At 52.1% G+C, this 12,074-nt stretch overlaps 3 protein-coding genes across 3 annotated transcripts; all 3 read left to right on the top strand.

Annotated features, from left to right (window-relative positions):
* Positions 1-699: 699 nt before the first annotated feature.
* On the top strand, positions 700-1,628 carry BDP55DRAFT_629385 (uncharacterized protein; the record flags this gene model as incomplete). The annotated part of the gene is made up of 4 exons (XM_060572014.1): positions 700-770; positions 855-1,005; positions 1,129-1,216; positions 1,372-1,628. The coding sequence occupies 4 exons, from the start codon at positions 700-702 to the stop codon at positions 1,626-1,628; spliced, it is 567 nt and encodes a 188-aa protein (XP_060432530.1).
* A 4,860-nt stretch (positions 1,629-6,488) lies between these two features.
* Positions 6,489-7,897, top strand: BDP55DRAFT_726204 (Opy2 protein; the record flags this gene model as incomplete). Its single annotated transcript, XM_060579118.1, has 2 exons — positions 6,489-6,543; positions 6,606-7,897. 2 exons carry the CDS (start codon positions 6,489-6,491, stop codon positions 7,895-7,897), a joined length of 1,347 nt encoding a protein of 448 aa, XP_060432529.1.
* Positions 7,898-10,368: 2,471 nt separating this feature from the next.
* BDP55DRAFT_655359 (S-adenosyl-L-methionine-dependent methyltransferase) lies at positions 10,369-11,899 on the top strand. The gene is made up of 5 exons (XM_060574308.1): positions 10,369-10,601; positions 10,667-10,704; positions 10,756-10,893; positions 10,993-11,418; positions 11,519-11,899. Exons 1-5 carry the CDS (start codon positions 10,575-10,577, stop codon positions 11,574-11,576), a joined length of 687 nt encoding a protein of 228 aa, XP_060432528.1. The 5' UTR covers positions 10,369-10,574; the 3' UTR covers positions 11,577-11,899.
* Positions 11,900-12,074: the final 175 nt, after the last annotated feature.

The raw sequence follows: 12,074 nt of genomic DNA, 5'->3' as shown, positions 1-12,074 counted from the left end.
TAAGCATCAGGCCTTTTGCAAATGCCCGGCTCTTACTTGCAGGCTCAGAACTGGCAGGTATGGCCACGACAGGAGAACGGAGTCGGGTAGTAGCAGATGTACAACGGGGGCAAGACAAGTACAAGTGCCTTGGAGTGGTATTGGGTAACGCACATTAAAATCACTTCATTGTGTTAGATACGAGTCTAGGGGCATTGTGCAATTATTTCGTTTTCGTATGGCGCAAATATTATAACAGCGGTATGTGTTTTACCTTGAGGGATGGATGCTATCCAAGACCGATCGGGCTCTGAGGCCAGGCCCAGGCAAACTAGAAAACAATAAAAAGTTACAACTTAGGGTAATTAAATTTAAATAAGGAACTATTAATCAAAGAGCCCCCCTATTGAGTTATATCTCAGTTTGACGGATAGGAAGATGTGTCTCGACCCCTCCACGAAGAGGTTTACAATCGGTGAAATGCTCTTCATCGGACAACGATGCTGGACGAATCTGGGATCAAACGAAAGCTGAGGGGTTAGTGTGTGAAGTACAAGTCATGCAAAGACGTATAATCCTTGGAGTATGTCACATATAAAGCGAAGCCAGTAATGAAACCCATAATTTTGGGCTTTCTAAACGGATCAAACGAGAGGAATCTGAACCACGAGATTCTGAGATAGTCTTGTCGTATTAGAGAGTTGACAAGATTCCTTGGCCATGGATCTCTCTGTACATGCCCATAAATCGAATAGTCCCGGGTGGGCAGTCTGGACTTCACTATCCATCACGTAAGATTGCAACATCACTTTGTCAAAAGGCGTAGACTGCAAGTTTCCAAAAACCTGGAACTAGAAATCTCCCCTCTTTCAAAGCACCGGTGCCTCCCATCCTTTGACCTCGCACTCCGTGCCGCCGAAGCTTTTCACAGAGGATATCAAAGGCAAGGTAACACAAGAAAGCATAGCCTCCACCACCAAGAAGCCATTCAACCCGGAACAGAAAAACATCAAAACTCAGACTTGGGTACATCTCCAGCTGAGACTCAAACCCCTCCCCAAGGACAGCATCCCACCAAGAACAGCACACTCAAAACGCCAACCCATCCTCAACGAGGGCTGATAAACCACGACACCACTTCTCCCTCAGCCTCACCCTGAAACGAACAGCCGTTCATCCCTAAACCCATCCAAGACCGCCGGAAACGGTAACACACCCGCACCCGTACACCGTCTCGGTACGTTCCATCACGTGTCGAACGACACCGTTCAGCGAACTTCCTTCTCCAAACTCTTCTAGAATCGGAGACCTGGTCTTTCTAGGCGAGGCTTTCCAGGTCGGGAGAAAACCCCTCACCATCCCCAAATGACGAACGCTGAACGCCGGATTCAGTATCGCCACAACACAAGACCGCTCCACGTCTCAACTCGCACACGCTCAACGGAAGTCGAGAGGAAATTCCACCCGCCCTTCTAGTCCCAAGGCCACCTCTTAGCCCCAAGGAACTTCTCGAAGAAGAGGAACGGGAAGAAGAAAAAAAAGCCCCGGCCCTTACAACTCCCGAGTACACACACCCACGACGCCGGAAAAGGCGACGCCGCATCGATCTCGCTCGCCGCGTGTCCAACGGACGTGATGTCTCATCCTAGTTTTCTGTTCAAGACGATAGAAAAAAAATTCATGCAAAAAAAGAACTTTACCAATGGACGTCATTTGACAAGGTCGGTAGTTCCTTCTTTCGTCCGGATCCGGAACCGAGAAGTCTTCCCGGCGCCGGAACGGGTATCGCGGTGTAAGACTAGCGATAACGGCGGGGAGAGGCGGGGGGGGGGGCCTCAACCTCGTGTGTCCAACGGAGGGGGGGAACTCGCATACCGACTTCGATGAAGAGAGACTGATTTGCCTTCAGCGGCTAAGACCTGCCAAGCCTTTTCTTTGTGCACCACTCCAGAAAACCGCGCAGACAAGAGTCGACACTACGTTCTGCAGCTTCATCGAAAGTTTTCCAAGGGACGAAAGAGTGGCGCGGAAATAGGACAGTAGTTTCCTCCACAGAGGCGGGTGCCCGCCTTTGCCCGCGTCATTAAACTACACTAACAGTTCACAAAAAGCAAAGCAAAAAATGGACAAAGGAACGAAAGGTCATGATGACCCTTTTTTTTGGTCTGAAAGTCCGGATCTGGGGTAACTCCAGAAAAAAACATAGGTAGCTTTCACAGCGGCCCAACATCCCGCGGGCGGGAGCTTGCAAAGCACCCAGTTTGCGAAGTTTGCGATTGGTGTTCCATTGGTTAGATGTCATGGAGGCTAGATTCGGAAAGTGGAGAGTGTCGTGGAAAGGAAAGCATAAATAAAGATCCCCTGGTCTGAGAGGTAATTAATTGGGTGGTTAATCAAGACGGCAATGCAGAGGGTTTTTTTTTTTAAAAAAAAAAAAAAAAAAAGACTAAGAAAGACTCAACGATTGCGAGAAAAGAGCTCTGACAGCCTACAGGGAAGGAGAGGGTAAATAGAATTTAGACGTTGCTTCTTTCCGGTGGATGAAAGCCCATGATTGGCTGAGACACCCGATCCCAGAAGAGAAAAGACTTGGATGAAGGATTGGCAGGTTTGCTTCTTTGACAGCATTTTGCCCTTGGCGAACCAACGTATCCCTCTGCATCCATCGAATTTCTCTTCTCTGCAAGGTGGCTTTTGGTTCATCTCATTGCTTACCCAGACTGGCAGCGAGTGCAGCTGCATGACTAACCAAATATCAAATGCATTGGCAAAGTTGGAGCAAATTAATTTGACTCGCCTTGCCCAGTCTATAACCGATCGGAGTTGACGGTGGGAAAGGAGCGATAGAAAAATACCAAGACCGAGTAGGAGAGGACGCACAGTCAGCAGGCGAAAGTCCGAAGCCACATTTATGCAGTGCTAACAATACGCACGAAATGCCGTCCTGCGGCCTGCCGGAGGCATGCGCAACGCAGTTTTAGCGCTCCGGTACGAATGAGACCTGGAATGGCGACGTCTGCCACCATCTTCACCACGCGGCGTGGCGGTTGGTCCGCCGGACACTAAGATATGCCCTGCATTACTCCGTACCCAGAGGTCGAGGGAGCCATGGGAGCGTGCGTGCGCGCGGTGCGATGCGGTGGTATACGATGGTGCCCGTCGCAACATTGCTCAAAGCTTGAGCACTTTCGGCGGGAGAGCGGCAGGTGGATTATGTGCAAGTTGGAAGTGATCGCCCCAAGCCCCCGGTCCCACAAACATCTTTCTCTCAGTCTCGAGCGACTAGCGCTGCTCGCTGTCAGATGAGAAGGGGGAACTCTACCGTTGTCTCCCCATTCACAAAAGGCCAAGACGAAAATCCCTAGAGTGATGAGCGCAGATCTCGTGGTCTAGAGCTCTCATGGCCTCCAGGGTCACACAAACGCACGTTCTCGCTGTCTGTTTCGAAGTTTCGGATCCAATGCCTCAGAATACGGAATTTCGAGCTAGGTAAGATCCCTCCTCTATGACGGCCCCCGAACATGTCGCAGGGCCCTGACGATTTGGCTTCCGCTTGACTGTATTCGGTTCGTGGACAAGCAGGGGCAGCGGGGACGATGTTGGAGACACGGCGCACAGGTTAAGCAAGGAGCGTACTCGAGAGTCAAGACTCGATGCTCAACGCTGGTTAATGGTGAAAAACAATGTGGGTTTTTTGTCTTTGCAAATCATAATAGGCAAGTAGACAGGGAGACCTGATACGGGACGGCGTTTGGGGTGAGTCGTGACTATCGTCGGCCCTGGTTGTCAACCCTCACGGTCCTCTTTGACGGCCTTCTGGCGCGATTAGCTCGCCCGTGATGCTATCGTCCCGCTGTCGCTGTCACTGAACCCCATTCGTTTCAGTTGAGTCCGTATCTTGAGATCTTCTGAGTCGGAACGAGGGGGCTGAGTCGGCAATCGTGATGTTTCTGGCGTGGTGTACTGCTGCATGGGCCGACAGAGGTTCGCTGCAGGCAGTACCAAAGTTGTAAGGGATCCGGATGCCAAACGTACCCGAGCTGGGACGGTGCGACGTCGACGGCACGAAAGAAGGGTCGACCCGTACCAGGAGAATTGAAGCTTAACAGGAGTTTGGTAAGAGGCCGGGTTTCTTCAGGTCTTGCGAGATTCGGAAACATGATAATTGTGGAAAAGTGTGGAATGGTGTCCCTTTTTGTTCCCCATTTTCACAAGAGGTCAAACTTGTCGATAATCGGTCTGACCTTTTTGGGACGAGGATATTTCGTGCCAGAGCTTGTGTTTACCGATTTAGTAGTGAAAGGCCGTGTCATGTCTCGTTCGCTCGTATCGGACGACGGGCGGGTTGTCAGGTTGGGACGCACGAACTCTATTGTATTGAACGAACAACATTAATGCTGGATGGATGGCAACCATGGTTCACGGTCCATGGTCCATGGATGATGGGCTGCCACTGCCGAGCTGCGTAGCAACCGCATAGCTCGCTTGTTTGACCAAGCATTCTGCGAAGTGAGTGAGCATGGGTGCCTCCCTACAGCCAAACCGCAAAGAGGGAGGAGGTAACCCGTAGCCGTAGGGCACGCGGGGGGCAAGAAGCAGACGATAGATTGCAGTCTGCAGTTGCAGCCATCAGGATCATCAGGATGGGAGCCTCTCCCAATATCGCTCAATCGAGAGGATGGAAGTGATATTCCGCAGATGGTGTTGTCGAGTCGTGGGGAGTGCGTAAGACGGTGGAGATGGGTCAATTCCAGCTCTGGCGTGATCTGATTGGTACCTACGCACCTCAGTGCAGGGTACGTACTCTGGTGAGGAAAAGATGGAAAATGGCGCGCCGGGCAATGTCCACAAAGTCACCAACAGCGCGCACCACACTGATTACCTTACCTTAGTACTCCGTACATTAGCGACTACTGTGTATGGCGCGAGGTACGGGGACTTGGAGGGTCGATGGTGGTGCCGACGGTGCAGTGGTTTCTGGGCACTTTACTGCCTTGGTCGAGGTTACTGGTAACTTGTGCAGGTACCTTAGTGTTGGCACTTTGCAGTATGCAGCGAGGAGGAGATGATGGGCGGGCTGCACAGTCCAGACCTTGGACCCTCGCCCGGCTCTAGCCAGGGGTGTCGGGGGAATCAAGGGATCCACAACCGAGCAGTGCCCCCATTTTGCTCTTGCCATCTGGGGATAATGGCCAATTAGAGAGGGAACCTGCCCCGGTCCTCACGTTTCGCCAACAGCATTACCCCTGCCCTCTCAATCTCGTGCCTGTGTCCCGCAGATTCGCTCCCCCCTCTCTTTGCTCTTGCCCTCAAAGTGGCTCCTCCCACCTGCGCCTTTTCCAAGTCGTGCCTACCTCCAGTCCACTTTTCCATCAGGTCTTTCTTTCCATCTCCATCACTCGGATGTAGGGTACGTACCTGCTTTACTAAGGCAAGGTACCAGAGTACCTCCACTCTCTCGTGCCCTCCCCACTGTTGGTGTTCGTCCTTGGTTCCCCCGTCTGTCTCCCCTTTCAGCTTGCGCTCCGCCTGCTGCCGCCGAACGCCCGTGAAGAACCAGCACTCCTCCTGTACCAAACCCAAGCTGGACGCAGCCCATCTCACTCTCTTTCTCACCTTACTGTGCTGGGCTCCACCATCCCATCCATCCATCCTCCATCTGCCATCCTTCCAACCATCTCATCCCAATCCATTCATCCCTCCCCCCCTCCCCGTCCCGTTCGTTCCCTTCACTTCAACCCCCCCCCCCCCCCCCCCCCCCCAGTCGATCCAGTCAGCGCGAGCCAAGCTAAGCCGAGCCAAGACCAGCCCAGCGCCGGTCTGTCTTTGCCTGCTTCTCTCTCTCTGCTCACTTTCGTTTCCTTCATAGCAGCCCTTTCCCACGTCCGTCCTTTTCCTCCACCCAACATCTCCAGGTTCCCCGTCGCCGCCTACCCAGACAAGATCCCGTCGACGACAAAAGACATTCAAAGCCCCGTCAACCCGTCGACGTCGACTTGCGGCCGACAAACGACAAACCGCTGTTGATGTCTTTCACTTCAATCGCCTAGTCGCCTCTTTTTACCACCACCTCAAATGCCGAGCTAGTCTCTTCGTCCACTCGTTATCCCAACTACTACTACTCTCACTCTCACTCTATCCGCTCCGAATTCCCTCGCACTTCGCACATCGACCCGTCCATTCCAGTCCAGCAAAACGCCCACACGCCAGCCTCGCCTCGCCACGAATCCATTCCTCAACGTGTATTCGTAACCCCTAGCACACTGCGACTTGTCTCATCTACCCGACGTTTTTTCTATCCATTCGCTATATCTACTGCTGTTTCCCCGACTCCCGCTTTTCTTGGTACCGACCAACGGTCCACTCGCCTCGACCGTCTGATCACCCCCTCCGATTTGATCGACACTTTCTACGCCTAACGGTCTCGCTTCGTCGATCGGCACCGCTCGATCAGCGTCGCTGGCTATTCTTTCCACTTCATCCCAAAAGTCATAGTGTAGTTCATCATCATGGCTCACTTCGATCCTAACCTTCACCTCCGCTCACTCGAGGAGCTGGAAGCTGGTGCGTCACCAGTCATCACCGTCACCCCTATCAGACCCCATTTGCTGACATGGCCTCCATAGTTATCCTCCCGAGACAGAACGGCTGCCTCAAGTGCGAAGACAAGGCACCGACATGCCCTACCAACTGCAAGTCCGACGAGTTCTGCTCCTTCACCATCCCGACATGTAATACCTGTGCCCAGGCCATCTGCGCCAAGGACGACAGCAAATCATCCTCATCATCAAGCAGCAAACCCAACACGGGCGCCATTGTTGGTGGTGTCATCGGCGGTCTCGTTGTCATTGCAATTGCCACATACCTCGTCTGGAGGTTCTTTATCAAGACGAAGAGACAGTCAATTATCCAGGAGTCCTATGCCGAGACAACTCACGAGAAGACGATCAACGAGAAGAGTACTGGCGAGCCACGACAAACCAACCGCGACTCAACACACACCGTTCACTCGATTGCATCAACAGTCCTCACCCGCGCCTCCAACATAATCCAGATCGCCTACATCCCCGGCGTCACGAACAGAGCCACTCCCACTTCACCAACTCTGCTCGTCCCTCCTGTTCCCCCCATTCCGATGCACGCCTCCAACTCCGCTGCAAGCAGCCCGTCACCGTACGAGGAGCAACACTTCTTCGTCCCTGGTGAACTGCGCGATTCCACCTACTCTGGCATCTCAGGCTACTCTGACCGCACGTCTGTTGCAAGAACCTCGTACGCTCCCCGATCTAGCATCGCTCCCAGTATCGCTTCCACCATCTACGGCAAGAATGCGGTTGTTGTAGCACCCGCCCAGACTGGCATGCGCGCCAAGGCCGCTGTGGTCAGTGTCAAGTCAATGGGTGTCGGCACCAACGGCAGCAGCACTCCTCCAGTCCCCAGCGTCGATTATGAAAAATACGCTCCTGGCCGCCCCAAGAGCCGTGACAGCACATTCAGCGTCGGATCTACCTTCCTGAACAACGCCAACACTGCCACCGCCGCCCCCGTTCAGAGAGTGCAGGTTGTCCGTGTAGGCAACGGCAACGGTCCCAAGCAAGTCAGCGTTGGATCCAAGGCATCATCAACATCAGAAGAGATCTCTGCACCGGGCACCCCCCTGCCACCTAGCACCACCGCGCCCGCCCGCGAATCTGCTGCTGTGACTGTTATCGATGAAAGCCCGGCAGTCGACCAAGGTCCCTTCTCTGACCCTCCTGAACCATCACCAGCAGCTGTTCGCAGCAACCACAGTCTCAGTGCGGTGATCGAAGAGGCAACAAGGCGAGCCGCTGCCGGCCCCGACAGACGGTCTCAAAGGACAAGTTCTCACGAGCGGGGACGTAGTCCCTTCGGCGATGAACACGCCACGAAAGATTAAGAAAAGACAAAAACCAATGAAAAACAGAAAACTATATGATGGGCGTCGGCCCTGATCACGATTTACTTACAATTATTTACTTGCCTATATATCAGGGACGACCTCCCACGTTTATTTCTCGTATCTACCTTTTGTTAGACGACCCGGTCAGAACAGGCCTACGGGACCAGACCGAGGGACGGCTTTTGGATGGGAAGGATTATTATGGATAGGCAATGGCGTCGTGGATATTTACCTTTTACTTATGGAAGGGTCATGGAATGAATGTAGGGGTTTATGTCAACCCATTCACGCCTTTGCCGATATGTCCATTGAATAGAAATGTGACAATTCATCCACTGTTTTACGGAATCTACTCTTCATCCAGTGACTCATGCTACCAAGGTCTGTGTTCCTCTCGTGACCTCCATGTACTGGCATTGTTAGTACTTTTTCAAGGAGCAAGTGAACATTACAAAGTGTTTCAAGACAATAATCTGTTTAGGGAAGAGTTGACTGTCGGTAGAGGAAGGCAAAGCCATATATGGATGGACGTTGTTCCAAAATGCTTGGGCCCTATACCTCTCGAGCCACGGGTAAGGCAGAAGCCCTCATCCTGAGATCCATAACTTGGCTAATCAGACATCCACAGTAGAAGTGAGTTCAACTCATGGCCGACTCAAGACTAACACATTCAGGACTTGACGCAGTAGCTCACGCGGGCTCATCGTCTGTAGTGGGTAGCAGAGGGACTAAGTAAGTAGTATAAACTGGGAAGCTTCCCCCAAAACAAGGTCTCTCTTCAGCCAACCACGTTAGAGGATTTCCTTCAGTAGACCTGCCGCCTTCCATGACCTCGTCTCTGGCCGTGTTCCTTCAAGTAAATATAGTATTCGGACGACGGTAGTGGTGAAAGGTGTATGATGTTGCTTCTGCAGCTGATGTTAGTACCGATGTCCTGATATGACTATAGATTGCAATGCTTGAGAGGTATAGGGCGGGATCCACCTACCTTCATTTCACAGGCCCTAGGCCACCGAGCAGTACCAATTCCATTGGGTGAAGTGAAGCTTCTGAGAGCAGTCGAGCCTTGTTCTTATAGGTAGAGAAAAGGACTTACGTGATGGTATGAGATGTGGTTGGGTCGTCGCGCTCTTTCTCCTTTGAAGCTGGGAAGGAAGGGGGTAAAGATAAAGAGCGAGGATTCGGCCGAGGAAAAATTGTCCTGATAGCGGCTTCTTTAGCGAACGATTACACGTTTATTGCGAGACTGGTATGGGCGTCTGCTCTCTTGTCTGTGGGAACGTGGCTAGGAATAATCCGATGGTTTGCGCTGCATCGCCTGGTCTCGTTAACGAGATATCATCGGCCACAATGGAGCCAGGCATCGACACTAAAGACGAAGGTAAGGGTGATTTCCTTCCAAGTCTGATGACTCTAGATAAAGAAGCAGCTGCAGTTCCGAAAGATTGCGAAGCAAACATCGGCCAACGCCAGGGTATTGGTAACTGAACGTCTGCATTTGTCAATCCGCAAGGATGGCACAACCGCCTTCCCATCTAGGCGGAAGAAGGGGGGGAGCTAGGCAGTTGGCAAACATGCAATGGGCGTCGGATGTTGGACGATAAAAGACGCGTCAACCCGAGTTTGACTTGCATGTGCATGCGAGAATGGAAGCGGCCAGAGCCAATTGGGCGCTTTCAAGCTGCCGCTCTGTTGGTTCTGGAGATTCTGCAGCTTTTTTCGTCAAACCGATGCCGCCAAACTATGGGGACGACCAGGTTGGATGCCTACAAAACCCCTCCCCTCCTTCAATCCTGGGCCCTGGAGAGTCTATACTGATGGAACTTTGGGTTGGGCTATTCTATCTCTTTGTTTCTCTGCTGAGGCTTTGTTTCTTTTTACCTGTCCCAAGTTGAAGTGCTCGGTGAGCTGAGGAAGGAAATCAGAACACAGAAATGGCCAGTTGACCTCCAGCTGCCGTACCGGTCGAGAACCCAACAGCGACGACGGCACCAACCCCAATCACAAATGCAACGGCCCCTCTTGATCCCGAGGGAGAAGGCAATGTTGGTGACCTTATCCGGGTTTGATCGTAGCAGATAGGTGCATCGCTGACATGGATAACCGCTAGACAACTGATGATACCTCCTCAATTGATGAACGCATGTACGATGCTCCGCCCACTAATGACGGAGTGATGGACGTCCAGTGCTAACCAGGCACTCACACTTCCAGTTCCAATTCCACCGCCTCGCTATCGTCAAGTGTTGTTGATTACCCTGTCGAGTATGGACGCCGTTATCACGCTTACAGACCGGGCAGTATGTTCAAACCATTCCTCCTGCGGCTTTGCTCTCCTCTCGGCAATGTCTGACATGAAATCGCAGCTTACAAGTTCCCCAATGACGAGGTTTGTTACGAGTCCAGCCCTACCTAAATGAAAGCCAAACGTTTTGACAAATCCCCAAAACCTTTAAAAGGAAATGGACCGGCTTGATCTCGCGCATGCGATGATTGTCAAGGCGACCGACGGGCAGCAAACTCTTCCATGCCCCTCTCTATTGGGACAAAATCCATTCCATTCTAGATATCGGGACAGGCACCGGACTTTGTATGAAGAAATCCATTCCAAAACATGGCTTGATGTGAAGAGAGTGGAAATGGTTGACCAAACATTTTTACAGGGGCTGTTGAAATGGGCGACATCTTTGAACGCGCCGAGGTAAGCTGAGTCGCGATACGTGTCCGGTCTACTCACTTGCCATGAAGGCTAATATCATGGCGCAGGTTTACGGGAATGACTTGAGCGCCATTCAGCCCCAATGGTTAGTTCTCCAGGATGCTACTTCCTTGACCATGACTAACGGAATGAAAAGGGCACCTCCTAATGTCAGGTTTGAGATCGACGACGTTGAGAGTCCCTGGGTTGAGACCAAAAAGTACGACTTCATCATGTGCCGCTACATGACAGCCTCAATTACGGACTGGCCCAAGCTGGTCCGCAACATTTACGAGTAAACCACCTCACCTTCACCTTTCCTGCCCCTTCCCCGGGTCTCTAGAGTGCGCATCGAGCATTAGATTATTCGCTAACGCAAATGCCCAAAAATCAGCCACCTAAACCCGGGCGGCTGGGTCGAGTTCCTAGACATGAACCCGGAATTCTACTCCGAGGATGGCAGCTACACCCAAGACCACGCCACGTACAAGTGGAACCAGGCCTTTTTGGCCGCCATCCGGGCCGTTGGGCGTGACCCGACCCCTGGCCCGGGACACGAGGCCCGCGTCCGGGAGGCGGGCTTCACCAACGTCACGGCAGAGAAGTACAAGGCGCCGCTGACGCCCTGGGCCAAGGACCAGCACTACAAGGACCTGGGTATGATGAACCTGGTCCTGACGATTGATGGCTTGGAGGGGTTTTCGATGAAGATGTTTACTGAAGTCCTTGGTCGGACGAGGAAGGAGGTCGAAGTGGAGATCATGGGCGTGAGGAACGAGTTGAAGGCCAATCCGCCAATTTTCCGTGCGTTGGTTGAACTGTGAGTTTACTCTTTTCCTGTTCTGAGATACCTTCTCGGCAGGCCAAGCAAGCCCCATGGTCGCTCAAAGGATGAGATGCTAATATCTGCCGTCAAACAGCGATGTTGTGTACGGACAGAAACCGCTTGCTGAGCCTGAAGATCACACCGAGGCATGATTCTTCTCAACGATGAGACGAGCCTTTCTTGTCAAGTCGTGTTGGCTGCAGCAGTCTCGCTCATCATTTACACTTTGGCATACAAATTCTTCTCTACTAGGAGCCTACGCAAGAGTCGGGCGTTTACCTACCCTTGTAGAACTTGAGGTTATGCGTAATGGAGGATTTAAGACTCTCTCAAGCATGAGAAACGCATAGCCAGGAGTAAGATTCCATTTTAAGAGGCTTTTCTATATTCATTCTATCGGTTGTTACACTTAATCACACTACTAGTACGCCCCAGCATCGCTCTGTTTGGAAAAATAAAATGACCTCAGCCACAATCTGATGAGAACTTGCCTGACCGGTGCCACTATGCTTTCCAAGAGAATTCGGTAGCGTCGCAACTCCAAAGCTCACTGAACAACATTTCCGATGCTTCGCAAATAATGACGGTTATCTCACGATCTCTCCCACTATATAACGTCCCTCACGTACAATTAACCTTCCTGTATCGAA

The sequence above is a fragment of the Colletotrichum godetiae genome (genome assembly GCF_030913485.1).
Source record: "Colletotrichum godetiae strain CBS 193.32 chromosome Unknown BDP55scaffold_10, whole genome shotgun sequence".
NCBI classification, from domain to species: Eukaryota; Fungi; Ascomycota; class Sordariomycetes; order Glomerellales; family Glomerellaceae; genus Colletotrichum; species Colletotrichum godetiae.
Note: the sequence above shows the minus strand (reverse complement) of the source record. Positions and strands in the feature narration are given on the sequence as shown.

Bases quoted from the DNA above. Each gene is read 5' to 3' on its own strand.
- BDP55DRAFT_655359 (XM_060574308.1), top strand. From the start codon at position 10,575: ATGGGCGACATCTTTGAACGCGCCGAG. The intron at 10,602-10,666 runs GTAAGCTGAGTC...ATCATGGCGCAG, and splicing joins ACATCTTTGAACGCGCCGAG to GTTTACGGGAATGACTTGAG. The intron at 11,419-11,518 runs GTGAGTTTACTC...GCCGTCAAACAG, and splicing joins TTCCGTGCGTTGGTTGAACT to CGATGTTGTGTACGGACAGA.